The 27,318-nt window shown below is 37.9% G+C and overlaps 2 protein-coding genes and 3 long non-coding RNA genes across 9 annotated transcripts in view; 3 read left to right on the forward strand and 2 right to left on the reverse strand.

Annotated features, from left to right (window-relative positions):
• The first annotated feature begins 246 nt into the window (after positions 1-246).
• Positions 247-5,080, forward strand: cox11 (cytochrome c oxidase assembly homolog 11 (yeast)). Its single transcript, XM_077502708.1, has 5 exons — positions 247-480; positions 855-1,165; positions 2,085-2,240; positions 2,306-2,431; positions 3,635-5,080. The coding sequence occupies exons 2-5, from the start codon at positions 872-874 to the stop codon at positions 3,821-3,823; spliced, it is 765 nt and encodes a 254-aa protein (XP_077358834.1). The 5' UTR covers positions 247-480; positions 855-871; the 3' UTR covers positions 3,824-5,080.
• A 143-nt stretch (positions 5,081-5,223) lies between these two features.
• On the forward strand, positions 5,224-17,070 carry LOC144004955 (prolyl 4-hydroxylase subunit alpha-1-like). The gene is made up of 16 exons (XM_077502707.1): positions 5,224-5,261; positions 5,356-5,447; positions 6,862-6,939; positions 8,662-8,758; positions 8,830-8,981; positions 9,069-9,206; positions 10,380-10,625; positions 11,388-11,542; positions 12,325-12,501; positions 12,617-12,687; positions 14,219-14,318; positions 14,400-14,453; positions 14,716-14,781; positions 14,876-14,944; positions 15,735-15,831; positions 16,439-17,070. Exons 1-16 carry the CDS (start codon positions 5,239-5,241, stop codon positions 16,531-16,533), a joined length of 1,710 nt encoding a protein of 569 aa, XP_077358833.1. The 5' UTR covers positions 5,224-5,238; the 3' UTR covers positions 16,534-17,070.
• A 1,077-nt stretch (positions 17,071-18,147) lies between these two features.
• On the forward strand, positions 18,148-23,751 carry LOC144005536 (uncharacterized). Of its 2 annotated transcripts, none has more exons than XR_013279602.1 (5): positions 18,148-18,628; positions 20,298-20,366; positions 21,566-21,649; positions 23,026-23,543; positions 23,678-23,751. It is a non-coding gene; the product is annotated as an uncharacterized LOC144005536 (long non-coding RNA). The 2 variants fall into 2 exon arrangements; XR_013279601.1 differs by having other exon boundaries at positions 18,149-18,628; positions 23,029-23,543.
• On the reverse strand, positions 23,371-24,600 carry LOC144005537 (uncharacterized). Of its 4 annotated transcripts, none has more exons than XR_013279606.1 (6): positions 24,466-24,600; positions 24,280-24,319; positions 24,171-24,194; positions 23,936-23,984; positions 23,554-23,590; positions 23,371-23,489 (listed from the first exon to the last, which is right to left on the reverse strand). It is a non-coding gene; the product is annotated as an uncharacterized LOC144005537 (long non-coding RNA). The 4 variants fall into 4 exon arrangements; XR_013279603.1 differs by having other exon boundaries at positions 24,280-24,393; XR_013279604.1 differs by lacking the exon at positions 24,280-24,319 and having other exon boundaries at positions 24,466-24,598.
• A 1,467-nt stretch (positions 24,601-26,067) lies between these two features.
• LOC144005209 (uncharacterized) overlaps positions 26,068-27,318 on the reverse strand; it is a 1,431-nt gene continuing 180 nt past the window's right edge. Inside the window, exons 1-2 of the long non-coding RNA XR_013279525.1 lie at positions 27,193-27,318; positions 26,068-27,111 (exon numbers count right to left, since the gene is read on the reverse strand). The exon at positions 27,193-27,318 is cut by the window's right edge and continues 180 nt beyond it. This is a non-coding gene — a long non-coding RNA (uncharacterized LOC144005209). The remainder of the gene's footprint in view (positions 27,112-27,192) is intronic.

Consider the following 27,318-nt stretch of genomic DNA (forward strand, 5'->3'; position numbering starts at 1 on the left):
AAGCCCACTTTACACTCTGACAATCAATCAGTTATTGTGGTCTAAAGCGGAACGTTTGTATTCTCAGAATTTGGTCCAAAACGACCCGAGAAATACTCTTTTTCTTTTAAATTACTGAATCTTTGGAACCAATAGAGGGAAAAAATACAATACATAATTTCCTGTTTAGGTATAATAATCGTACGACACTGTTTTGTTTTTGTTTTTTCAAAGCGGAACATTTTTTTGTGACCGCTGCCGGAGACGGAATATAATGGGCGTAACACGCCGGTTACTTGTGTAATGTGTCCCCTTCAAGCATGTCCACTGGTTTGTGCTCCTCTCCTGCTGAATGACGACAAACTTTAGTCGGAGTTTAATCAAAATTAGCACGTGACGATTTTATTATGTAAAGTGTGTTTCAGTACTACGTGATTTAGTTCATATACGATTTATTTATTTTTTTCGTGGCGAGCGATCGGACGAGCTGGACGCTTTCAGGTCAAACTTGTCCTCGTGCTAATTAATAACACCTTTGAATGTTTGCTTGTTTGTTTGTTGTTTTGAACAGCAGTTTAGATTTGTAATCAAATTGTATACCTAAATGCTTCCCATGACATTTGTGGGACTTAAACATGCATCGATAATGACTTCAGTCACATAAGTGACAGATTTAAGCACAATTAAGGTAGCGGTTGTGTGTCAACAATATGTGTCCTACTCAGTCAATTGTTGCTCTGAATGTGCCCTGCCGTGCACTGGCGACCATTCCAAGGTGTACTCCGCCACTTTGGATTGTCTGCAGTGCACCTGCAACCCAAACGAGGACATAGAAATAACAATCCTCGGTGTTGACCTGTTGTCCATCTCCGCAGGTGGTCCACCTCCTGCCATGCTGCTCTCCTCGCTCCTCCGCCAGTCGCTGAGCGGCCTCGGTGGCTCCCCCAGATGCCTGAGGGAGCTTCACTGGGACGCCAAGCAGCCGCTGCACTTCCTATTGTGGCGGAGGCTCCCCCTGCGCCCGCACGTACTCGTCCGCGGGCACAAGAGCAGAAAGCGTCCTCCGAGCCACGAGGAGCGGCGGGGAGCTCGCAACAAGACGGTACTGACGTACGTGGCGGCCACCGGCGTAGCGATGCTCGGCCTGTCCTACGCCGCCGTGCCGCTCTACAGGCTCTACTGCCAGGTGAATGCGTGTGCGAGGGTTCGAGGGAAGGGATGGAGCAGTGAGGCGTGTCAGAAAAGTTCCAGGAGTGGTGTCAATCTTGTTGTACGGAGTTTGTGACACCAGTCCTGGAATTTTCTTTGGAAGAGTCTCCAATACTGTCAAAACTTAAAAGTCATTTTATTGAGATTTTTTTTTCAGCGTAGTTTTTGGTTTGTTTAATTTTTTTGGTCTTTGCGCACCAGTATCTCTCGAACCTGACATCCGACCGGGGACATACGGCCATCTGCGGATTTGTCTCGATGAGAGCTTTCCAACTGTGTCAGTCCTGTTGCGCCACTACATTGCATTACGCAGATAGAAATTATATACTGTTATATATAAAATGTCAATTATACTTTTAATTGGAAAAAATAACCTGAAATGGGGGAAAAAAACATAAATGATGAATGAAAAAGCATTCATAATAAATTAAAAATTATACCAAAACAAAAAAGCATAATAAATGAAAAAAATATATACTGTGCTGTATAAGTAATTAAAAAACATACTTTTAATGGGGGGGGGGAAAATGTATGTAAATAAAAAAAAAACATGATGAATGAAAAAGCATTTGTAATAAAGTAAAAATCATACCAAAACAAAAAAACCTATAATAAACGAAAAATATAAATGATAAATGAAAAAAAATAAATATATATATATATATATATATATATATATATATATATATATATATATATACACACATACATACTGTGCTGTACAAGTAAATAATTTTTTTTATAGAAAAATGAATGTAAATAAAAAGAGCATAAATGATGAATGAAAAAGCATTTATAATAAGTAAAAATCATCCCGTGGTCCTGTTTATGATGCTGATTTTGTGCCCCCCCCCCCCCCCCCCACACACACACACACACACACACACCCTCGCCAGGCGACGGGACTTGGCGGCGCGGCGGTCGCCGGTCATGATTCGGACCTGGTGAGCAGCATGATGCCGGTGAGGGAGCGCGTGATCAGAGTCACCTTCAACGCGGACACGCACGCCAGCATCCAGTGGAACTTCCGACCTCAGCAGACGGAGATCTTCGTAAGGCCGGCGCCCGCCCGTTTTTTTTTTTTTTTGCGAAACGCTGACGGCAGCCCGTCTTGCAGATGGTGCCGGGGGAGACGGCGCTGGCCTTCTACAAGGCAAAGAACCCCACAGACAAACCCATCATCGGCATCTCCACCTACAACGTGGTGCCTTTCGAGGCGGGCCAGTACTTCAACAAGATCCAGGTAAGCCCGGCTCGCTTCACTTTTGTGCTCACTGGCCGCCGCTTTTCATTCTTCAAATGGACACGTAGGCTCGTCAATGTAAAAAGAAAAGCAAAATATGTATTATGTAACATTTTTGTTTTCATTTTTTAACTGACTAACCAATTACATATCTATTTTTTAAATATCTGTACTATAATATAGAATTGAAATATTTTTAATATCTATTTTTAAATTGACTACCGTTTTCTATTTTGCTAATATTTTGTTGACAACTTTATTATTGAAAATAAATTAGGTCACAGTTTAATGAGATATATATATTTATGCTTCTACAGAAAAACGTAAAAGTTTTATGGTTAAAAAAAAAAAGGTTGCTATCTTGTATTTGTAGTTATATGTATTTTATATTTTTACTTTCATTTTTGTTAATGAATAATTAACCATTTATATTATCTTATTTTTTTAAATATCTAATATTATAATAAATAGTTAATATATTTTTAATATCGATGAGATATGAGATATATAAATTTATGCTTTTATAGAATGACGTAATAGTTTGTTTTAATGGCAAAAAAATGTTGCTATCTTTTATTTATAGTTCTATGTATTACGTAAATTTTATATTTTTATATTCATTTTTTAAATGACTAACCAATTATATCTATTTTTTTTTTAACTATCTGGTAAAAAAACGTTGCTATCTTTTATTTATAGTTCTATGTATTACATAAATTTTATATTTTTGTTTTCATTTTTTAAATGAATAATTAACCAATTACATCTATTTTTATTTTTTTAAGTATCTGATACAAAATGTTGCTGTCTTTTATTTATAGTTCTAGGTATTACATAATTTTATTTTTATTTTCATTTTTTAAATGAATAATTAACCAATTACATCTATTTTTTTTATTTGTTTAACTATCTGATAAAAAAAGTTGCAATCTTTTATTTATAGTTCTATGTATTACGTAAATTTTACATTTTTATTTTCTTTTTTTAAATGAATAATGAACCAATTACATAACTAGTTTTTAAAATATCTGTAATATAATAGTTAAAATATTTTCGACTATCTATTTTTAAATTGACAAGTTTTTTTTGTTTTTTATTTTGTAGGCAACTATCTTATTTAAAAGAATCTCCTGCGCATCACGTTGCGTCTCCCAATCGTTTTTTTTTTTTTTTTTTTTTTTTTTTTTTTTTTTTTTTGCTCAGTGCTTCTGCTTCGAGGAGCAGCGTCTGAACCCTCACGAGGAGGTGGACATGCCCGTCTTCTTCTACATCGACCCCGAGTTCGATACGGATCCCAGGATGGCTCGCGTGGACACCATCACGCTCTCCTACACCTTCTTCGAGGCCAAGGAGGGACACAACCTGCAGCTGCCGGGATTCACCTCCAAGTGAGCGCCGCAGACGAGATTTTTATTTTTTTTTTTTTTTAACGCAGACTGAAACCAAAATTTCAGACATCATCATAAAAAAATCATGGAGTGAAACCAGAAGCTTAAAGGGATACTTGACTCATTGAGACATTTTCATCAGGAAAAACACGTTCTACAATTAACTTTATCATGTCATTATTTTTCATGTACAATTTAATACCTTTAAAAAAAAAAAAATTGTTTAAATTTTTTGGCGATGGAAGATGACATCATCACCTGTGCTGAGGAAGTAGGTAACGACCAATCATGGATCAGTTTGCTGACCAAACCTAGGAAACAGGTGATATGATGATATGATATGATAATAATATAATTTTATTCTCTCTCTCTCACTCGCTCTCTCTCTCTCTCTCTCTCTCTCTCTCTCTCTCTCTCAAATGAAACATGCGGAATTATGTTGTGGCCATGTTGACGTTCATAACATTAAAAACTATAAAGAAATCTTTTCAAAAGTAGAATGCCTTTGTCTGTACTTTTTATAGTGTGTACATATTAGGGATGTAACGATAACGGCAAATATCGTGATATCGTGTGACATTAAAACTTCCACAATATATCGTCGTCGTCATGTCACGATATTAAAAGCCAACAAATCGGTTAAAAAAATGAGGTTGATTTCCATTTGTGCAGTTTTAGCATCCTCTGGTGGCCGTTTTTTCTTTTTTTTTTTTCTTTTTTTTTTCTTTTTTTTTTTTTTTATTAAGTGCAATTGAATTTTCACCAGGCATGTTTTGACCCATTATATGTTTCAAATCCACGCTAATGGTCAGATGAAGGGGAACGTGACGAGTCAATATGTGGAGGAACTGAAAGTAAGTGCCTCAATATAGATTTTTATAGATATAATATTTACATTTTCATTGTAGGAATGTACAAAAGACGAATATTGTGTTTTTGTTTTTTAATATTAGGTCTTTTTTTTTTTTTTTCTAATATTGACTTTTTTTGTATCACCAACGCCACAAGAGGTGCCAAACGCGGCATGGAAATGAAATGACGTACAGATCGTGCGACATCCAAGTTGTCGGGAATTCATTTTACCGTTTTGACGAGATTGTGACTCATCTGACATTTTCTGTTTGTATCTCAAGGCCAGGAAAATCCGACGAGGGGTGGCTCATATCTTGAACGACTTGTAAGTCTTGCTGTTATTGTCAGGATGTTCGTGGCACAACACAATCACTTCTCCACATGTACAAAAACAAAACAAAAGTAACTGTGTACTAACATGACCTTAACTGAATGATGTGGAATCAATCAAATCATCATCAAAAAATGATGTTCCTTTGTTGAAGAAGAGCACCTGAAAAACACGATGACGTCACCGACATATTTGAATGTAGGTGGGGCGTTCATTTGGGGAGGTGCCAGATATGAATGTCAACCTCGATTCATCCAAGGTGAAACAAAAGCTCCCAAACTATATTTAATGATGATGTGTAACAGGTAAGTCCAGACAAACTCGTTCCTGGACTTTATATGCTCATGAAACAGAAAAGACGACGGCGAAGAGTGCAAAAAAAGGTGCGACCGACTGACGGTGACGATCTTCCTCAAGCGGCTTCAAGTCGGCGGCAAAGAAGAAGGTAAACGGACAAACGAAACAAAAAAAACGCAACACTGGAATTTGTTGAGCCGCTCGTGTCGCTTGTGACTTGTTTGGAAAATGGATCTTGCGCCATTTTGACCTCAATGAATGATCAACCTTGCGGGCGTCTCGTCCAGCCAGCTCGTCGTCTTGTAACCAAGTCAACGTTTTGTGATTGTTGACGCTTCGTGACGCTGACAATGCCGAATTGCAAAGTTGACAGCATCATCGGTTTGGAGGACGGTTATTTTAGTTAACTAAAACTAAAAAACAAACTATTTCGTTAACAAAATAAAAATGAAAAGGATTTTTAAAAAGCTAAAACTGAAACTACATTTGATGTTTACAAAACTAAAACTCATAATGATAGCAAAAATGTCCTTGGTTTTCGTTTTTGATAATTAATTCAATGCATGAGTCTTTGGAAATGATTTGAAATATGATTTTAAGTACATTTATTTAGATATGAACCGGAAAAAAGACATTTGAAAGTGTGTCACACAGAAGTGACGTCATCGAGCAGCAGCCAATAGGAAAGCACTAAAAGATGATGTCGCTCCCATGCTGTTTTTATACTGTGCACAATACACATTTTTCTTAAAACTAATACTGAAACTAACTACAACTAAAATAAAACTAGGCATTTATTAACTAAAACTAATACAAACGAGGGGCGAGGATGTGGATATGTTTGTGTCCCAGCTGTTAATATCTTGTTGCCATGGAAATGGTCCTAAAATATTTTGTGACGGGGTTTTTTTCTTCTTTTTTCTCATCTTTTGGTCACTTTTAATCCCTTCATACTGACGTTCATTTGAGTTGGATTAAAAGTCATGCAAGATTTCACTTTTTTTTCTTTTTTTTTTTTTTTTAGCTAGTTTTGCTTTTGCTACATTTCTTTTGTTTTTCTGTTTTTTTGTGTTTGTTTTTTTTGTTTTTGTTTTAGCTATTTTGCTTTGGTACATTTCTTTAATTTTTTTTTTTTTTTTTTTTTTTTTTTTTTTTTTTTAAACAAGCAAGACAGTGTTGGCAAAGAATATTTCGAGGTTACCTTGTGTCACTTGTCTCGCAAGATTCTTGAATGACAGAGTGGAAGAACCGGGCCGGTCCGCTTTCAAGACCTGAGGGGGGGGGGGGGGGGGGGAAAAAAAAAAAGTGTACACGGTGTTTTTGACGCCCAGCAACATACGCCCGTTTACTCTCAAAATTTCTTTCAGCAGCCTCAGGGAGGATCACCAACTCAAAAGAGGCAGGCAGACGGGGGGGCTTTGGCGTCTGAAATGTCAAAAAGGCAAATGATATTCATCACTGGCTTCATGATGTGGCGCTTCAGTCCAACTCCATGACGTGAAACTCGTGTACAGTACACTTATGAATAATGATCTTATCATCATCATCTATGTTATGTTTAGACATGGAGGTCAGCTGCTTGTTGTTGATCCTCATCAGCTTTTCCTTCTCGGCTGCTGATGAATTCTACACTTCCATAGGTGAGCCTGCTCAATTATTATGATTACTATTATTATTTAGTAATACACCATTTTCCCTCTGTTGTACTGATGATAATAAAAAGAGAAGACACCAAAAAGCAAAATGTTATCAATTTATTTTATTTTTTTATTTTTTTTAAACCTTTCACTGTGACTCCACCTCCCCGTTTGTCCCACATGTTTGTGGATGTTGCACTCGTTAGCTGCAGATTTGAAAGTGGGCGTATTACTAACATGACAGATTAGCATAGACAAGATTTGACAAAATCATATCATATTCGTCTCGTTTTTGTTCAGGAACTAAAATGTCCGTAGATTTAAGTCCAGTTTTTATTAAAGAGATACTTGACTTATTTACCAATTTATGGCAGTCAAACATGAATATTTTGCCTATAATAAATGTGATATTTTAATTATTTTTCACGTACAATTAATACCTTTAAAAACACATTTTGCAACTTGCTGTCGACTGAAAATGAAATCACAAGGGCTCAGGGAACCAATCACAGCTCAGCTTGTGAATGTCACATGACCAAACCTAGAAAACAGGTGAGCTGTGATTGCTTACCTGCGTCCTTGTGATGTCATTTTCAGTCGACAGCAAGTTGCAAAAATGTGATTTTAAAGTTACTATTTCTACGTGACAAATGATGAAAGTATCAAATTAATTATAGACAAAATATTCAGTTTTTATTGCTATAATGGGCTAAATAAGTGAAGTATCCCTTTAAGTACAGTTTTTATGAAGTAAAAGTACATTTCTGTCTCATCTTCATTAGTTGACGGAAATGCAAACTGATTTAGTCCCACTTATTATTTATGAATGAGTGTTGTTGTCAGGCTGTGCAATTAATCTAAATTACAATTTCAATTATTATACTCCACAATTACAAAATTAGCATAATCGTTAAAAAAATATTCTTAATACTAATTTTGGAGGTTTTTTTTATTTATACATTTGCACCTTTTTTTTTTTTTTTTTCAAATAACCAGTTTAATAATTGTTTCATTCAAAATCAACTTGCATAATTATAGTGTTTCAAATAATTTTATTTGTCTCACTTTTTTTTTTTTTTACGTTCAAACATTTTCTTATTTGTACCAAAAAATAAATGATTGTCCTTCTGCACAGTGCACATTCTGCACTTCAACATAAATAAATAAATATATATTATTATAAATATATATTATAAATTCTGTTTGGTCCAAAAGGAACTTACATATTTATAGCATTTATTTATTTATTTTTTAAATTAATTATTTATTTATTTTTACATAATTTATAGTATTTGGTTTTTTAGTTGGTCTATAATATTTTTTAAATGCTTAAACATGATCTTGTTTTGTGTCAAAAATAATTGTTTGAATTGAATAATAGTGATTTTAATTATTGCCAAAATAATCGTGATCATTATTTTTTCCATAATTGAGCAGGCCTAGGTTGTAGTTTAGTTTGAGTCTGGTGAATAATGTGTGTTCACAAAAAATATTTTTCATTAATGAAATAACACCATTAGTAGCAAACATGCTGACATGCTGATGACATACACAACACGACCAACTCAATCTTATATAATCTTTTTTTTGTCCAAATTAGTATTTTTGATCGGAGTAAAAAAAACAAAAACAAAAAAAACAACTGAAATATGGTGAATCGGTGGTTTGTGAAATCGCAAGATTTTGTCGCACAAGTGTAAAAATAAGCGTGCCGATGACTATCAGGTCAGATGACGGAGCTGCTGTACACGGAGCAGGAACTGTTGACCTCGCTGAAGGATTACATCAGCGCCGAGGAGAACAAACTGGAGAAGGTCAAAAGGTTCGACACCGCCGCACACTGTCAAAACGTCCACATTTGGTGCAGCTGTTTTTGTGCGTGCGTGTACTCAGGTGGTCCCAGCAGCTGTCCAACCTGTCGGCGTTTTCCATCCAGGAGCCCGAAGTCTTCCTGAGCCACCCCGTCAACGCCTTCAAATTTCTGAAGAGGCTCAATAGGGAGTGGAGCGATCTGGAGGCGCTCGTGCGCAGCAACGTGTCCCAAGGTGAACACGCGCGCATGAGCACGATTGTCCGGCAAATTGGAGCTAAAAAAAAAACAAAAAAAAAACTGGACTGTTTTGTGTTCCAAGGTTTTGTGTCCAACCTGAACGCCAGCAGGAAGCACCTCCCCAACGAGGCGGACCAGAGGGGTGTGGCCGAAGCCCTCCTGAGGCTTCAGGACACGTACAAGCTGGACACCGACACCCTCGCCAGAGGGGACCTGCCAGGTGAGTAGGACCACCAGATTTGTTGCCACGTGTGTGTGTGGGGGTGTGTGTGTGTGTGTGTGTGTGTGTGTGTGTGTGTGTGTGTGTGTGTGTGTGTGTGTGTATATATATATATATATATATAAAATAAAAATTATTAATTATTCAGGTTTTTTTCCCAAGGCAGATACCGATTATTAGTAGTCAAGGAAGTCAATAACCGATATTTCAAACCAATATTTATTTGCAGTAAAAGAGAAACTATTAGTGTCACAAAAAACGTTTTCTTTTAATTTTAAACGTATAAAGGATTGACAGATGTGTTTAAAAAATATATAACAAAAATTACAGGGGCAATTCCAGGGTCATCAGAAAGTATAACTAGTAAATAGCTAGTAAATAGTTCCCCGAAGTTTTCTACTATAGTTTTCCAAAATTTCAACATCATTTCCTTTATTTTATTATTATTATTATTATTATTATTATTATTATTATTATTATTTTAATGTTTTATGTTTTAAATAAAAAGTGTAGGGAGATCCTAGTGTTGGCATCATTTTTTCTAAGTGAGTTTTGTTTTTTAAATTTAGTTGTAATTACTTTTCAGGGTGGTTCTGTTAGTATTTATTACTTTTAGTTATTTAATAAATGCTTCGTTTTAGTTTAGTTTTAGTTAGTTTCAGTATTATTATTATTATTATTATTATTATTATAATTTTAATGCGTATTACTTGTGTGCAATATTTCAAAAGCACCATGAGAGCAATGTCATTTGGTGCTTTTCTTTTGGCTGCTGCCAGCTGACATCACTTTCAAACTTCACACTTTCACACACACTTTCAAATGTCCTTATTCCGGCGATTAATATAAAACTAAATCTCCCATATTTAAAATTGGATTTCAAATCATCCCCAAAGGCTCATGCATGAAATTAATTACCAAGGACGAAAACGAAGGACATTTTTGCTGTCGTTAGTTTTTTTTTTGTTAGTTTTTGTTAACTATAATAACCTTGGTGGGCTACCATCGTTATCGGCCGTCAGTTGTGTAAAAAGGCCGCTGCTGATATTTGTCAAAATGCCAAATATCGGCACCGCTAATCGGCCCGACCGATAATCACATCGCGTAAATACATGTTTACATGTATGTGCTGTGGAATGGAAGGTTGTATAAGTATACTTATTTTCCCCGCAGGAACGTCTCGACTGGACGGCGGTCTGACAGTGGACGACTGCTACGACCTGGGCTTGGCGGCGTACGGCAACAGGAACTTCCACACCTGCGAGCTGTGGATGGGGCAGGCCCTCCTGCAGATGCGCGAGGGCAAGACGCCCGTCAAAGTCAACCCCGTCACCCTCCTCGACTACCACAGCTACTGCCTCTACAAGCAAGGCGATATGGAACGCGCCTTGGTCTCCACCAAGCAGCTGCTGGAGATTGGTGAGTCCTCCGCACGCTATGGCCACTAATTTCCACACTTGGATTGTATCACGACAGGCATGGAAATTAATATCGGAGATAGATTGTGTTTTTTTGTTTTGTTTGTTTTTTGTCGATACCAATACTCATACTAAAAAAATAAATAAATAAAAAGTCTGACCCTTCATGTGACCAGTAACGTGGATTTGAAACATGGAAAGGCCAAAACATGCCTTGTGAGCTGTCAACCAATTAAAATTTTTAGTCAGATTAATCACATCTTAGAATTTTGATTAGTCATGATTAATCACTGACTTAAAAATGCTTTTTTCCCCAACATATTTTGCCCGCTAAATTTGAAGCGCACCTGTTAGGTGTTAATTTTTTCAACATTTAATGTTACGAGGATGTCTTCAAAAATTTATATTCACTGCACATGCACATCGTGCTTTTTCTAATCAATAAATTTTTTGCATAATTTAAAATGGGGGAAAAAAATGACCGACGGCATATGTAGACATTTATTAAATGCTGTATTTTAATGCATGTAGTTATGTTTATTGCTCAAAAAAACGTAAAATATGTTTTCCAATGTTAAAATTGACACTATCATCGACATTTTTCATAGAAACGTATGCAAAAGTGAGTCAGATAAATGTCTTCCACAAGTCAAAGTGCGCTGATGAGTCTTCTTCTTCACCTGCAGACTTGTGTGCATTTCCCCATATCGAGATCGTCACACTCCTATCACTTTTTTTTTTGTTTGTTTGTTTGTTTGTTTAGACCCAGTCAACGAGCGAGCCCTTAAGAATCAGAAGTACTACGAGTACCAGCTGGCCAACAACAAGTCGATTGTGCCGGAGAAGCCCATGCCGGGTCCCACTTCCTACAACGCCACCGTCTACAAGGGGCTGTGTCGCGGGGAGAGCCTTGAGTTGGTGAGAGGAATCGGCGTGAAATTAGTACGGCAACTAATCCACCCACCCGTTGATCGATTGGCCGGACGATGTGTAGGCCCCGATTTCCATTCCTGTTGAAAACAGTGGAGAAAAGAGCTTGTTGCAACATGGCCCTGGTTGATCTCTTATACTCTGCTGCCACCTGCTGGCTGATTTTTGCAATAACTACCATTGCTTCAACTGTTTGCTTCAGTTCTTTATGCTTTAGCATAAAAAAAACGTATAAATATCTCTTTGGGACACTGGCAATATTTAAAATAGAAGGTATTAATACGTTTTTGGGAGTAAATGAGATAAATTTGGGGGATTGGTGATCGGATGATACCTTTTAAAAGTAAACTGATCTTTCCCACCGGTCTGAAAACGTCAGCAACTTCTCCTGAGGTGATTAATCGGCTTTCATCTTTATTTGACAAAATATCAAATATATTGGAAAAAATTGTTAATGAATTTGATAACTGATTATTTGTCGATGAATCAATTAATTATGACAGCTCTAAAAAAATAACCCCTCTGTATTATTTCACAGGTATAGTCCAGTGTTTTGCAGTAAAACAAGATTGGAACTCTGAATGTTGCTTTTATGGGGGGGGTGGATCGGCAAAAATTAAGATGAGCATGTCAGACTTTTTTGTTTTTTTGTTTTTTGTTTTGTTTTTTAAGAAGATCGGCTGGAAAATCGTGACGGGTGCACCCCTGTGCCGGAATCCTGTTTCAGACTGAACGTGAAAAACCTCTCGGCTGCTTTTTTTTCTTGACAGACGCCGCTGCTCGAGAGCCGCCTCTTCTGCCGTTACCATGACAACCGCCGCCATCCCAACCTCCTGATCAGTCCTGCCAAAGAGGAAGACCTGTGGGAGGTGCCCCGCCTCGTTCGCTATCACGACGTGGCGTCCGACCACGATGTAGAAACCATCAAAACGTTGGCCAGACCCAAAGTCAGTATGCTACGACATGTTTATGAACATTTTTTTTATTGATTTCTCATGTTGTCGTGTTTCTCTCTTGTGTCTGTCTGTCTGTGGTCGACCAACGGTGTGACGGACGAGCTAGCTGGCGCGCTCCAAAGTGAGAAACACCACCGACAACTCCAACTACGCATCTCGAGTCAGAATCTCACAAAAGTAAGGACGAGTGACTGCACGCAAGCGATCATGTGCGGGGGCAGGGCAGGGCAGGGCAGGGCAGGGCATCGTAACGCGCTACCATTCTCTACATGTACTTGATGATGTTAATGCATACTTGAGTAATTGTGCTGTAATTATATGTCAGTACACAAAATACAGCACAAACTGACGCAACAATGAGAAGTAGGAAATGCTTAACTATTTACATAATGGGGAAACATTGTCCTGTCCCATTGTCCATTGACCTTTTTGACATTTATTAAAAATATTATTGAATATTTCATAACATTTTTTTTTCTTTTTTTCTTTTTTTTTTTTTGGTTGGTTGGTTGGTTGGTTTATTGAACATATGAACATAAACACATCACAAGTATGAAATACAAGTTGAAATTTGAAAGAAAAGGAGAAAAGAAGAAAAAAATTGTCAATAGTATCATAATTGATATGTTCAAAAAGGAGTATGGAAGAAGTACAAAAACTTATCTAGTCCTACTCCATAATACTTGTATCGTAATAATATACTCATAAGTTGTTCTTATGGACATAAAAATTCAACAATAAAAAATAAACAAAACGTGTTTATCTGAAGTGCACAGATATATTGTTATGAAGCCCTACATATAAAATCAATTCCCAAAAATGAAGTGTTGAACATATTACACGCACATGATGAGTAAATATTCATATAAACGTACATCCACACACATTTATTTACATTTATACCTGATTTACATATTTTCTGTCATCTTCTTAATTAAACTTCTTTTAAAATACAATCACTGAGTCACATTTTTTCAGTTGAATTTCATAATTTTTCCACAGATGACCCCCTCTTCATTATTGTTGGCGTACAACAGTATTTCTCAATTGCGGTCCTCAGGCCCCCCCGAGCCAGCCTGTTTTCCATGTCTCCCAATTCCCAATGCAGATGATTCCAATGACAGCTAATCAACCAGGTCTGGAGCAGCCTGATAACGATCCTCACCTGCGTTGCTAGTGGGAGACATGGAAAACAGGCTGGCTAGGGGGGCCTGAGGACCGCAATAGAGAAACACTGGCGTACAATGAATACCTCTCAAAAGTGACATTTTTCTACTTGTTGTCGACATCACCTGTGACAAAGGAAGCAGGCAACCAATCACAGATCAGCTGGTTTTGGTCAGAAAGCTGAGCTGTGATTGGTCGTTGCCTGTTTTTTTTTTTTTTTTTTTTTTTTTTTGTATGTATGAATTGTTCATGAAATATGACGTTATCACATTCATTGTAGACAAAATATGATCTTATTACACCTTTAAATTTCATTTAAGAACAGTTTTTTTTTTTTATCTTTTTTTGTTAGTTTCCAAAAAATGAAACATATGCATTTTTGTGGTTGTCTGAAGTTGCACATTTGCTATTTGACTTGACTTTTTTTTTTCCCCCTCATTGACTCTTACTCAAGTGATTACTTGGAGGTTTATTTATTTTTTCCTTTTGCCTCAAATAATAATGATGGTAATAATTGACTGATCATTTTTTTGGTGGTCAGCGCGTGGCTGCGCAACAACCAGCACCCGGTGGTGAGCAAGCTGATCAGGAGAGTGGGTTACGTCACCGGCCTGGAAATGGCCACCGCCGAGTCCATGCAGGTCCGCACCGCTTCATCTTGAACTGTTCACAAAAATCAATCAATCAATACAAATACACACGAGTTTGTTTTGTTTGTGCAGGTGGCCAACTATGGCGTGGGCGGAGTCTATGAACCGCATATAGACTTTCAAAAGGTAAATATCTTCTGTGAGTCTGTCACACACTATATTATTTTCAAGAATGTGTCATAGCCCTTAATACATGTTAATAAAACATTTTAAACATTGGACAGTTCAACAAAAGTGACTGACCAAACATGCTTTTATTGTGAAGTCACGCTGCCAGAAGTAGAAAGGTTGCGACTTGACCCGAATAATGCAGTGTAATGTTTGTATCTATTAAGTGGGTCACATTTTTTATGCCATGTAAACAAATGTGTTATTGTTGTGTTGACAGAAAGAGGTTAAAAACCCGTACGCCAACTTGGGAACAGGAAACCGAATCGCCACCTGGCTGCTTTATGTCGGTTCAAGCGCACCTCACTTGACTTGAGTCACTTTTCAGGAAGGAAAAGCCTAGGACAGCTTTTCATGGTTTTCGTTTTTTATGCTTGCAGTTAAGTCACGTGCCGGCAGGGGGCGCCACCGTTTTCCCCAGAATGGGCGCTGTTTCTTGGCCCATCAAGGTTTGCTCTTCTTCTTCGTCGTCTTCGTCTTCTTCTTTGTCGTCTTCACCTTTTTCTTCTTCCTCTTCATCTTTTTCTTCTTCCTCATCTTTTTTTCTTCTTGGTTTTCTTATTCCTTTTCTTCTTCATCTTTTTCTTCTTCCTCTTCATCTTTTTCTTCTTCCTCTTCATCTTGTTCTTCATTTTCTTAATTTTCTTTATCTTCTTTTCTTCCTCTTCTTCTTCATCTTGTTCATCTTTTTTCTTTGTGTTCTTCATCTTTGTTTTCTTCATCTTTTTCTTCATTTTGTTCTGCATCTTTTTTCTTCTTCGCTTTCTTCATCTTCATTTTCTACATCTTGTTCTTCATCTTTGTCTTCTTCATTTTCTTCTGTTTTCTTCATCTTTCTTTTTCTTCTTCCTCTTTTTTTCTTCGTTTCCTTCTTCTTCATCTTTTTCTTCATCTTCATCTACATCTTCATCTTCCCCTTTTTCTTTTGAATCATCTTTTTCTTCCACTTGATCTTTTTCTTCATCATCTTCTACATCATCATCATCATCATCATCATCATCTTCTTCATCTTCTCCTCCCAAATGAACCACAAGTCCTCCAGTGGCGTGTTGTACTCTTCTACTGTGTCAGCTTGTGAGATAATAGTCAACAAATAATAATGAAATGTGTCCGTTATAAATGTTGCTCAGTATGACGCCACGTGGTCGTACATCATTTTCGAGTGTACCTAATCAAGCAACTGCTTGTGTCAAGGGTTTCCAATGGTTTTTTGTTTCTGTTTTTTGTGTGTCCGTGCAGGGCTCGGCCGTGTTCTGGTACAATCTTCTCCCCAGCGGAGACGGGGACCATTATACCCAACATGCTGCCTGTCCTGTTCTGGTGGGGAGCAAGTGGGGTGAGTTTGGAGATGGTGACTGGGGGGGAGGGGGATTTACGAACGTGTAATTTAAGGTTTCTTTAATTTCACAAAAAAATTTAAACGCAAGATTAATGACCGCCCCTTACTTGGAAAGTAGGTGAATTCCAGTCGCAATGCAGTAGACACGTCCATGTCAAAATTTAGCAGCAATAAACTTAATGTTAAAGATGAGGTAGCTCTTAATATGAAAAGAAAAATAAGAAAAGTGCACAGAGCTGTCACCAACCTCTCACAAATGCAATGATGCCATCTAATGGTAGAAAAATGACCAACACAAATCGGTATCACTCTCTGAATTTCAACTAAATTTTTCCACTTTTGTTAACAAGAGTATAAAAACTTAGAAAATAATTTTATTGTATATAAAATTTGCAATTAATCGTGAGTTAACTATTGAAGTCATGGGATTTAATTCTGATTCAAAATTTTAATCGCCTGACACCCCGAGTGATAACTCAGGATTACAGAATCATTCACTCATTCCCATGGAATTTTTATTTATTTATTTTTTTCTGGAACTGTCATGGTCCACTATGTAAAAAAAATAAAATAATAATAATAATCCCGTTGTCTGTGTGGTCAGTGGCCAACACGTGGTTGCACGAGAAAGGTCAGGAGTTCCGGAGGCGCTGCGATCTGCAACTTCCGGCAGAATCAAGGATATGGATTGACGGCTAACCGCGTTGCTGTGACGACCATCATCTGACGTGCTTTTCAAAAAAAAAAAAAAAGCATTGCATCTTCTCCTCAAATTGTCGATTTAATATTCATCATGCTGCGTGTTGATAATGGATTGTCTTCTGCCTTTTCGAAATGTTTTTTTTTGGTTTGTTTTTTCCATTCGTTGCTGGTGACAAAAATCCTGCTTGTGTCTGTCCCTTGAAATGCTCTTGTGTTACACCGTCTTGACTCACAATGGACCATTTCTGCATTTTTTGGAGTATGACTGCATGCTAGCTAGCTTCTGCTTGCTAGTGCTCATGCTAACAGTAAGCCAAGTTACAATGACATCATCAAACTCAAAATATATAAACGAAATAAACTAAATAAATACAGAATACATAAACTCAAAATCTACTTGTTTGCTGAAACGATGCCATAAATGACGTCTTTCAAATTGCTCCAGTTATCCAAGTGTCAAGAAGCAGGTCTGTGTGCACTTGTGCTGAATTTCAGGAAAATAAAAAAGTGGGAGTTTCCCTCCCCCATCTCTGACCAGGAAAATTGCCATTAAACTCCAAATAAGTTGGTGGTGGTGGTGGGGGTGGGTGGGGGGGGGGACTTCATTGACCGGCTTCAATCTGACGTCACTCAACAATGGCGACCTCCGTGGAGACGCAGACCGTGAATGGCAAAACTGAACTTACAAGATTAGGAAAATATATGTATCTCTGTCTTTATCACTTGAGTTTAGTTATTTAACATAGCATCACATAAAGCACAATGATTCGTTAAAAAAAAAAAGGCCCAACTATATATATATATATATATATATTTTTTTTTTTAATGCCCTACTACATTAACCTTGCTCTAGCAAGACGAATTCTCGCGATATTTGTGAGTTGACAAACTCCGGAGAATACATCTTTGTTTTGAATGTTATGTTGCTTTTAGGGAAATTCTTTATTCACAAATGGAGATATTTTAAAACAAAACCATGTCTACTCCACTGGAAAAATGACTTCTCACTATTTTGTAAATCTTTGAACTTGGAAAGAAAGTTTTGATTTTATTATAGACATTTCACAAGTGTAATTTTTTTTTTCTTTATTTTCTACGGAGCCCCTAAGGTACGGAGCCCCTAAGGTGACATGGTAGAAAAAAAAAAAAAACTTTGCGTGACCTCGCAAAACATCTTTGCGTTCCCTCGCAATCTGGGAACGCAAAGATTGCGTGCCCTCGCAAAAAACTTTGCGTTCTCTCGCAAACGCAATCTTTTTCGTTCGAACGCAAAGTTGTTTTAAGAGGGAACGCAAAGTTGTTTTTTTAGCCTGCCATGTCACCTTTGCTGCGCCGAAAACACTTCCGGGTCATCTTCCATGTGAACAAAAGCGACGTGTAAACAAAGCAGTGGAAAAATACATGCTCCAGTCGCTTTGGGAAAGCTTTCCCACTGTTTTGTTTCATGTTTACAAACGTTCCATCCTCGTCGCTTTTGTTCACATGGAAGATGACCCGGAAGTGTTCACGGCGCAGCGAAGGTGACATGGCAGGCGAAAAAACAACAACTTTGCATTCCCTCGCAAAGTTAACGCAAAGTTGTTTTGCGAGGGAACGCAATCTTTGCGAGGGAACGCAAAGTTGTTGTTTTTTTTCTACCATGTCACCTTAGGGGCTCCGTAAGATTCAACCACTGAACCGGAAGCATAATAAGCCGGTGGCCGCGGATGCACAGTTGCAATTCCGATTTATTCAAAATTTTTAAAGTTTAAACTTTTAATTCTGGATGTACCGTTTGATACACATTAATGACAATATTTCCCTGTAGTTTGTTATTCAGACGGTTTTTATTAATAATTTAACTAGTTCGCGACTCGATTCAGCAGCGACCCGGAAGTTAAACACCACCCGGAAAAGGAAATAATGAATTATTTTGCTTGGCCAAAAAAAAGTTTGGCTTGGCGTTTTGTTTGATTCTAGCACGCTAGTCAACATTTTTTTGATTGTTTACATGCACGGAGGCGTCCACAATGAAGGAATATTGTCTCCACGTCGGCTGCTGCTCGTCTTACTGCACGTCAGCTGAAGAAAAGTGGCGACGTCTTGTGAAAAGGTAATTCGTGCTCAACTTTTCCACGTTTTCGCTGCATGGTCCTCTAAAAGCGTATTTTGTTTAGAAAGAACCATCGTCTCATATTTAGGGTGTCCTCGATTGACTCGATTAGAACAAAAACATTTATGTGCGTTTACCCAATCTAACGAGACACGACACGATACGATTTGCCAATGTAAAATGTGTTTATTCTGTCAAAAACGAGAAAGTGCGAGATGATAATAATAAATACAAAAAAATAACAGACAGCGGGATAAAACAAAATCTAGTTTGAGCATTTGAAAATGTTTAGATTGTTTTTGGTGCCTTGTGGGATTAGTTGATGCTGTATTCGAGGATGTTCGGAATTTATCCGACTTGCTTTTTCCCGAAAGCGTTCCCGAAAGTAAACGACCAAACTGGTGCATAATGATAACTTTGTTTTTTATATTATTATTATTATTATTTCGGTCCTCAAAACTCATTTCGACCCCCAGAAAACTTGCGCTCTCGCAGTTTCCCTTTATTTATTGTTTTTGATATTTTATAGGCATTTCATACAGTTTAGTAGTTCCCCGTATAATTTCATGCAGGGAGATAACGGCATACCGTCACTTACGTTGTGTTACGTTAAGTCATGTCGGTTATTTATGAATGAAGAAAGCTATCTAGTTTTATACTCGATTAAATTGTGTTTTACCAGTCACGGTCTGCGTTTCCCCAGTAACCTGTATATATAACTGGATAGCCGGTAGCCCGTACACGCCCGTGCAAGCTGTTGAAGTCACAGGGCGGCCATCTTGCTCCTCCCACCTCGCGAGCAGACTACTGTATAAACGATACACGATACGTACAGAGGAGACATGCTGCTCGTAGGCAGTTATAATTCCTTAATTAAATAAAATATAAATGATTCCTCCTGTAAACATCATTAAACATATAATTTCTACATGTATTTAAGGCAAGTTGTAAAATGTCTGAAGTTCTATTATGCTTAATGAATTTAAAATATCAGAGATCATGTTGTTTATGCTAAGTACAGTATCAAATATTCTCCAATTTCGATACTGTAAATGTATAGGATTGTATACCGAGAAACGTTTCTTGGGAGGAGCAATATGGCGTCATTGCGGCTTCAAAAGTATCAGCCTATCGGCTATCCAGTCATATATTCAGATCAGTTGTGTTTCCAAATGGGTCGCCGTTGTAGAGTGACGTCACATTGTAGTCCGTAGGTGACGTTGGACTACTTTTTTGCAAGTGTGATTTCCAAATTCAATTGGGCGTTGCCATACAAACTTCCTGGGTTGAAGTCGGAAAAGTCCGACCGTCCTCGAATGCAGCATAAGTTCCAGAGGGCGGGGCAGGACCTGTTGGCGAAGGCCGGTCTTGTGCGGGTGATGGGCGTGAGAAGGGTGGAGTCAGCGGAGCGGAGTGAGCGGGAGGGGGCGTGGCTTAGTTTGGAAGGCACTCACCTGCTTGCTGACTCCATGTATCACCTTGCATTCTATGAAAAATCATCAACAGACAGATTATCGTCAAAACTTGAATAATATGACATTTAGGAAGTAGTGATGTGAATATTTAAGAGTTTTTCAGTTGTATGAAAACTTTTTGTTTTATGCAAATGAGCAGCTCTGTTATGCAAATGAGCTTGACTGACCGCTTCCTTTTGTGTTTTGTTGACAAGATGGAGGCCGTTTGGGACACGGATGGCTCTGTGACACAAGCATACACCTGGAAAGCTTCTTTTCTACAGGTGAGTCGACTTTTTTCACATACTGTGCGCTTGACCAGGTGTGTCTGATGCCACTTTGTCATTTGTCAGTGCACGCTGACTTGCTGCTTGATGTACTTGGACAAACAACAGAACAACATTCAATGCTTCGCAACTTGTGCTTTAGTTAATAAAAAAATCACAAATGATTAAAAAATGAATTAAATTAATTGGAAAATATAAACAACTTTTTTTTTCAAATGTATTTAAAAAAAATGCCTATTTATTAAAATAAATACTATTTATTAAAAAAAAGTTAAATCAAAGCAACTTCTTTTTTCAAATTATTTTTTAAAAATTGTCTACTTATTAAAATAAATATTTAAAAAAAGTTAAATCAAAGCAACTTTTTTCAAATGTATTTAAAAAATGGCTATTTATTAAAATAAATACTATTTATTAAAAAAAAGTTAAATCAAAGCAACGTCTTTTTCAAATGATTTTTAAAAAATTGTCTACTTATTAAAATAAATACTATTTGTTTAAAATAAAAGAAGATAAGTCGAGGCAAAAAATTTTTCAACTGTATTTTAAAAAAGTGCCTGCTTATTAAAATAAATACTATTTGTTTAAAAAAAAAAGAAGTTAAAAGCACATGTCCATGAGCATTGAACGATGTACTTGTTTTGTGGTTGCGTGTGTCGGCGTTGTGCAGTCGATGAATCGTGTTTGGCCGATGGAGAGTTGTCAGTCAGTTGCTTTTTTTTGGTTGCGTTCATGTAGCCAATGACTTTTCCAAAATGACCAAATTGTTAGCTTGTTGTTTTGACTCATGTATATAGATTATGATAATTGATAGACAAGTGATGAGGTGTCAGTCGATAGCCTCAAGTGTACCTAATCAAGTGTCCAAATATTAGGTACACTCTGTCTGATTTCTTGACAAAGTGGACTTCATTGATTGACAGGTAGATGATGTCAACTTTAATGTGTTGAAGGCATGCGTGCGACTTCAAATGCTCATGTGAATAGTTTGAAAAATTTTTCTGCTTTTACTGATGATTGCACATACTTGCCTTTGTTTATAATTTTTAACTGAGACATTTCTAATGACAATTTGGCATCATGACTTACTGTCATTTATTTGTATTTTTTGGTTGTGCTATCTTGCAATTGGGCTTAGCTGCGTTGTGAGTCATTTGATGTGAACGACCATTTTGTTTTTGCTTGTTTTGTGTCAGGACGGCGGACGTGTTGGCCGAACACGCGGCCGACAGACTTGAGGACACGCGTCCGTCCGCGCTACATTGACAGCTCATGGACAGGTGTGTGCGTGCGCTATTTGAAGGCAAATGTTGTGCGTGATGTCACGAAGCCTCTTGCTTGATGTACGACACGCAGCAGAACCTCATTCGATGCTTATGAACGTGTGCTCGATTCAATGCTATTGTTGTGCACAATTGTTGCAAAAATAATGCTTCAGGTATTTTTTAAATCAATCGATGGATGTTATTTTTGCACACTTGTGGAAAATAATAGTATGAAAACAAATGTTGCGCACATGTCCAGAAGCATTGACTGACGTTATTGTCTGTTGTTTTTTTTGTCCGATGACGAGATGGCTGACTTGCGCTCACGCGACATCACGCACACACAACATGGCGCAAGCAGTGTTTGTAACGTGAGCGCAATATGAAATTGATGTTAAAAAAAAAAAAAAAAAAAAAAGGTCAAATATATTGTTGAAGTGGAACGAGCGTCTCTGTGTCTTCTTTCTGTGACGTGTTCAAAGTGTGACAATTTGTGTGTGTGATGCATTCAGGTGCTTGTATTGACAGGATTGCAAGTGGATTGTTCAGGTTGTCTTTGAAGATTTTTGGCCTCCTGTCCGAGCTGGCTTTCTCGCTTCATTTTTCAAGGCCAGGTGGCGACGTTTTAAGCATGGATCGAGGAAGCCTGCTCCGACTGGAGGCCAAAACTTCTTCGAGGACAACTTGAACAATCCACTTGCGATCCATTTAAGGCCCGAAAAAAGAGCATTTTTGCTCCGATTAAATTTCATCATGCAAATTAAGGGGCATAGCTCCACCTACTTCTTGGAAAATATGTAATTAATTTGTATAATTGACCACACCCCTCAGAATCAACCAATCAGCTGGCTGTATGCTAATTTATTTGCATAGCCACACCCACTTTTACTCTCGAAATGGACAAAAAAGACAAATTTGCATAGACACGCCCACTTATGCAAATCACTGGCCGATAGTAATTTGCATAAACCCCACCCACTCACAGAGCTAACCAATCAGATTTTGCTACTTAACTAGGAAACCACCAATCAGATCCCTTCCTGCTCAGTAATTTGCATAACCCCACCTCCTGTTCAACTTGGCCACACCCCTTTATTTTACCAGATACATTTTTATCAAACATTTCAAGAAATGTTTTGGTTGTATTACAAGAGTTGAGAAAATATGTGAATTTTATTTATTTTACATGTTAAGGGCAAACTGGAAAAAAATACAATTTAAAAAGTACCAAAAAAAAAAAGAAAATAAAGACTGAATTTAGAAACAAAAACTTGAAATTAAACAAAAATAGCGAACTGGGAAAAAATTAAAATGAATACCTTAAAATTTAAGACTACAAAAAAAAACAAAAAAATTGAAGTTGGATGGCTTAATTGGTGTCTCCTTGTCAGCAGGTGAAGTCGTGAGCCAGCAGGAGCAGATGGTGCCGACCTAAAGACAAAAACCACATCAGTGGGTCAAGTCAACTTGTGCAGCAAACGTTTTTGGAATGTGATGAAACTCACCAACCAGCACATAAAGGGATCCCACAACGTTGGGCCAAATCGCTCACACGGCTGCATCGCCAGGAAGGCCGCCATGTTCCTCCTCGAAACCACATTGGAGGATAATCAAGAAGAAGCTGGCCCAGTCGAACCTGTGAGTCAAATCTGGGACCGTCAGTGACGACGCTGCATTCACAGGAAGCCAACCAAGAACAGTTAAGTCACATTGAAAAGAAGCGCACGAGAACCAGGCAAGCTTCAACTTCACTTTATTAAACATGTGGCAACAATCAAAAAAACAAAACAAAAAAAAGTTGCAGGATCTTTGTGGCCAGCCAGTTTCTCCATGACCAGAAATGCTTTGGCGCCACCTAGTGGACAATAGAAGGTAATCAACGTCAAGATTTCAGCACAAAAACAAAAAGGTAAATGTACCTTTTGAGGGTCCTGAGTGAAGCGCAGTTCAATGAAGCTTGGGGGGGGGGAAATAGGAAAAAAAAAAAAAGACATTTTCAAATATGTTTTATCTAATGTTCACGTCAGCCATTTTGTTTTGCAGCCTGCTCAAACCCAGCCATGGCCACAATTCTTGGTCCTCAGGCAGCTCTGCTTCAAGTCAAGAGGCCATTTTTACCTGCAAACAGGAAAAGCAAAAAAAAAAAAAAAAAAAAAAAAAAAAGAAGAAGCAGGATGTCAGTAATGGTCAGTGTCAGTCTCATGACATGTCCTTTACCCTCCTTCAGTCATCTTCACCATGTGCTGGAACAAATTAAAACATGAAATCAAATTTTAACGTGTACGAGTGTTTGTGTCTCACCAGTGACGAGAACAGGACTCAGCTGGACACCTGCGGCATGCTAGCTGGGCTGAAAAACACGCCGACATTACATAGTTAGCTTCAAAATATGGCAAGTACGTTTCGCCAATGGAGAGGGGGGGGTGGGAAATAGGGCAAATAGACAAATTGATTTCAAGGGGAGTCCATTCGCTTCAAGATGCAAACCTGTGGACAAATTTCAAGTTGATTCTCATTACAAACGCTGGCAACTTACCTTCTGCCAAACTGTTCTCTTCTCCTGGAAAGGGGGAAGATAAAGTGCCTTACTTAAGTTTCCAGGTACCGTTTAATAAACTAAGAAGTTTGAACAAACAAGTACTTACCGGCCGCAAGCATTTATTGCCAAACATGTCAAATAAACGACTTTGTGTCATTTAAGCACGTGTTTGACGTTCATTGTTGGAACAAACATTTTAGTTAGCATGATAGCAAGCACGCTGAAAAGGGCAACATGTTAAAGCATATATATAAAAAATACCAGCGTAAAAAGAACTTTAAATTCCACAAACCTGTTGTCAAAGCTTTTGGTCATCTTGCCGAGATGCGTGGAGAGCAGCAGGCGGACGATGTCGACTTCATGCTGGTGAGGAAAAAGGAAGGTCGCTCGTTTGATTAGTGGCACCTTAAATAGGTTTTCGTCATCACGTGCAATTTTTTTTTCAAAAGCTTTATTTAACCAAGAGAAGAAAACAATGTCTTTCAAAATTCAGAAAAAAATGGTCTTGCCTGACGCGGGGCTCGAACCCTGCTCGTCTGCACCGGAGACCGTGTCGCTAACCATTCGCCCAAATTGGCTTACTGGTGTTTTCCCTTCTAGTCGTCATTATGCCATAGAGGGACAAATGGTGACCCGCGAATTATACAACTGATTCTATGAATAGAACCGAAAATCCGAATGTTGTCAAAGCCGAGATGGTCGAGTGGTATACGACATTGCCTTCGGTTCACTTGTTCTCGTGTTCAAGCCTCGTTTTCTGCAACCTTTCCATTTCGTCTTTATGTTAGTTGGAGGCTGCGCAAGCGAGGTTCGAACCCGAATAGCTTGAACCGGAGGCAAAGTTTTATACCATTCGGCCATCATAATTGAAGGTGCTCGGCGCTCTACCTTCTGTATTTGTAGGATTTCCGCATGAGTCTATGAAGCCAACAAATGCGATAGGATCCGGTTTTAGAGACGCGGAAACTTGGCCGAGTGGTTTGTAACAAAGTTCCCGGATTCCAAGGTGCCGTGTTCGATACCAGGTCTTTCCTGCTTTTATGGGATTATTTCTCAAATGATTGAAAATGATGGAGACGCGGGGATCGAACCCGATAACACCGGTGCCGGAGTCGTTGTTTTATTCCATTCGGCCAGCTGCTCACAATGGTTTCGGCAAAAATTAATGAAGGTGATGAGTATCTATCTTGTAATCCGAAATTGAGTTGACTTGTTCAGGGGCACCCCAACCTTCACCAGAATTTAACGGCATCAAATGCTTCTTTCTTTTTGTAATTATTTTTTTATGGCTATTACTTTCAATTCCCGCATCCTGATAGTCGGCTACGCAATCTAGTAGGAATCGAATGATTGTTTTAAACAGCTCACGAACAAGTCAACCCTTTTCCCACTCTGAATGTAGTTACTCCAGTCACCCACAGGAGGGCAGTATTGCATCGTCTCTCACTTGCTTCCTCTCATCATTCACCACGACTTTGAGCACCAACCACACGGACGACTATATTGGCGGCTTTAATGATGCGCGTCTTATCACGGCACGCTTATTGTTTGATCACATTATTGAACAATTACATACGAGCCGAAATACTGATGTCCGAAACCGTGCGCCGTCTTCTGGAGACATGTGGTACTGCACGCAAACCACTCATTTCTGTGTGGAGGACTTTTATTCCAAACAACTTTTGAACCCGATGGCCTCGAACAGTGTTTGTTAAACCCTGGTCCTTCCTCGGGGCACACTATCGATCCAGCCTGTTTTCCACTTCGTCTCCATATTCCAAAGTGGGTGAGGATCGTCATCAGGCTTCTCCAGAGCTCGCTGACGAGCTGTCATTGGAATGACACGCGTTGGCAAAACTGTTTGTTGGCCAACACAAACCACACCACATCTGGATAGATTTAAATAATTTTGGTATTTGCACAAAACCGAGATCAGGAGAAAAAAAAAGGGCATGAGGTGAACACAAAACACTTAAAGAAAAAAAAAAAAAGTCCAGACGACATTTTGTCTGCTTTCAAAAGAACAAGTCAGTCTGGCGATTGATTCATCAGTGCTCATCAGGAAGTTAAAGTTTTCACCCTAAAACTGCTTCTCAAACTAGAGTCCACAAACTGTACGTTTTTATTTTTCTTAGAATAAAAAAAAAACAAAAAAACAAAAAACGAGGTGTAGTTTGCCATTAATCAAGTCAAGCAATTGCTCGGGGCCCTTTAGCCAGCAGGGGCCCCCAGAGGGCCAACAGCTGACCGTCAAATTCAGTCAGGTTTCTTTTTTTTCTTAAAAACATGTATAGTAAGGCTGGTTTATCTTTTTGTTCTTGTAAATTATCATCAAAAGCTTTTATTAAAAAAAAAAAAAAACATAGTAAGGCCGGGTTTTTTTAAACGTAAAAAAAAAAAAGTATAGTAAAGCGTTTCTTTCTTTTTTAATATATAAACGACCATGTTTAGTAAAGCATTTTTTTAACAACCATGTATAGTAAGGCGTTTAAAAAAAAAAAAAAACATCCATGTATGGTACAACATTTTTTGTTCACAAAAAAAAAAAAAACATAGCAAGTGTTTTGTGAAAAAGATTCATTTCAAGTAAAAAAAATTAACGTTGACAGCAATACTTTATGTTTTTATTACAGGTCAAAGATAAACAGTTATTTCTTCCAAAAAAAAAAAAAAAAAAACAATTCAGAAAAAAACGATATTGATGCCAAAACACAATGATCTAACTATGAAATTATCCAAGCATCCATTTCCAAATGTAACATTTTTCCAAATTGAGTTATTTACAAGTTCGTATGCAGTCTTGTCCACCTTTTATGGCGCAAACTTTCTTTGGGTGTGGTCGAGCAGGTGAAAGCATTGTCGTCCTTTTGTGCAAACACGATGAACACAAATCACCAGGATGGATCATCATCATCATCATCATCTCCACGTCTTCTCACTGTTGTGCACATTACAAATGAATAAAAATCACCATAAACATATTTACTTCTTGCAATGTGAAGAAACAAAATATTCTTACCGTTCTTTACGCTGCAAACAGGAGAAGCTTGTGTGGTTGTTGTGCTGGATCCGCAATAATGTAACGTAAGGGAAAAGGTACATGACAAAAAAAGACTTTTTTTGTTGCTGCACTTGCATTTAATAT

Source organism: Festucalex cinctus, chromosome 17, assembly GCF_051991245.1.
Source record: "Festucalex cinctus isolate MCC-2025b chromosome 17, RoL_Fcin_1.0, whole genome shotgun sequence".
In the NCBI taxonomy this organism is placed as follows: Eukaryota; Metazoa; Chordata; class Actinopteri; order Syngnathiformes; family Syngnathidae; genus Festucalex; species Festucalex cinctus.

What these genes read in the sequence shown, in the direction of transcription:
- LOC144004955 (XM_077502707.1), top strand. Translation starts at nt 5,239, where the DNA reads ATGTCAACCTCGATTCATCCAAG. An exon ending in TGAATTCTACACTTCCATAG is followed by an intron (nt 6,940 to 8,661) that starts GTGAGCCTGCTC and finishes GATGACTATCAG; the next exon opens with GTCAGATGACGGAGCTGCTG. An exon ending in CGCATATAGACTTTCAAAAG is followed by an intron (nt 14,454 to 14,715) that starts GTAAATATCTTC and finishes TTGTGTTGACAG; the next exon opens with AAAGAGGTTAAAAACCCGTA.
- cox11 (XM_077502708.1), top strand. Translation starts at nt 872, where the DNA reads ATGCTGCTCTCCTCGCTCCTCCGCCAGTCGCTGAGCGGCCTCGGTGGC. An exon ending in TCTACAGGCTCTACTGCCAG is followed by an intron (nt 1,166 to 2,084) that starts GTGAATGCGTGT and finishes CACCCTCGCCAG; the next exon opens with GCGACGGGACTTGGCGGCGC. An exon ending in CTCAGCAGACGGAGATCTTC is followed by an intron (nt 2,241 to 2,305) that starts GTAAGGCCGGCG and finishes CCCGTCTTGCAG; the next exon opens with ATGGTGCCGGGGGAGACGGC.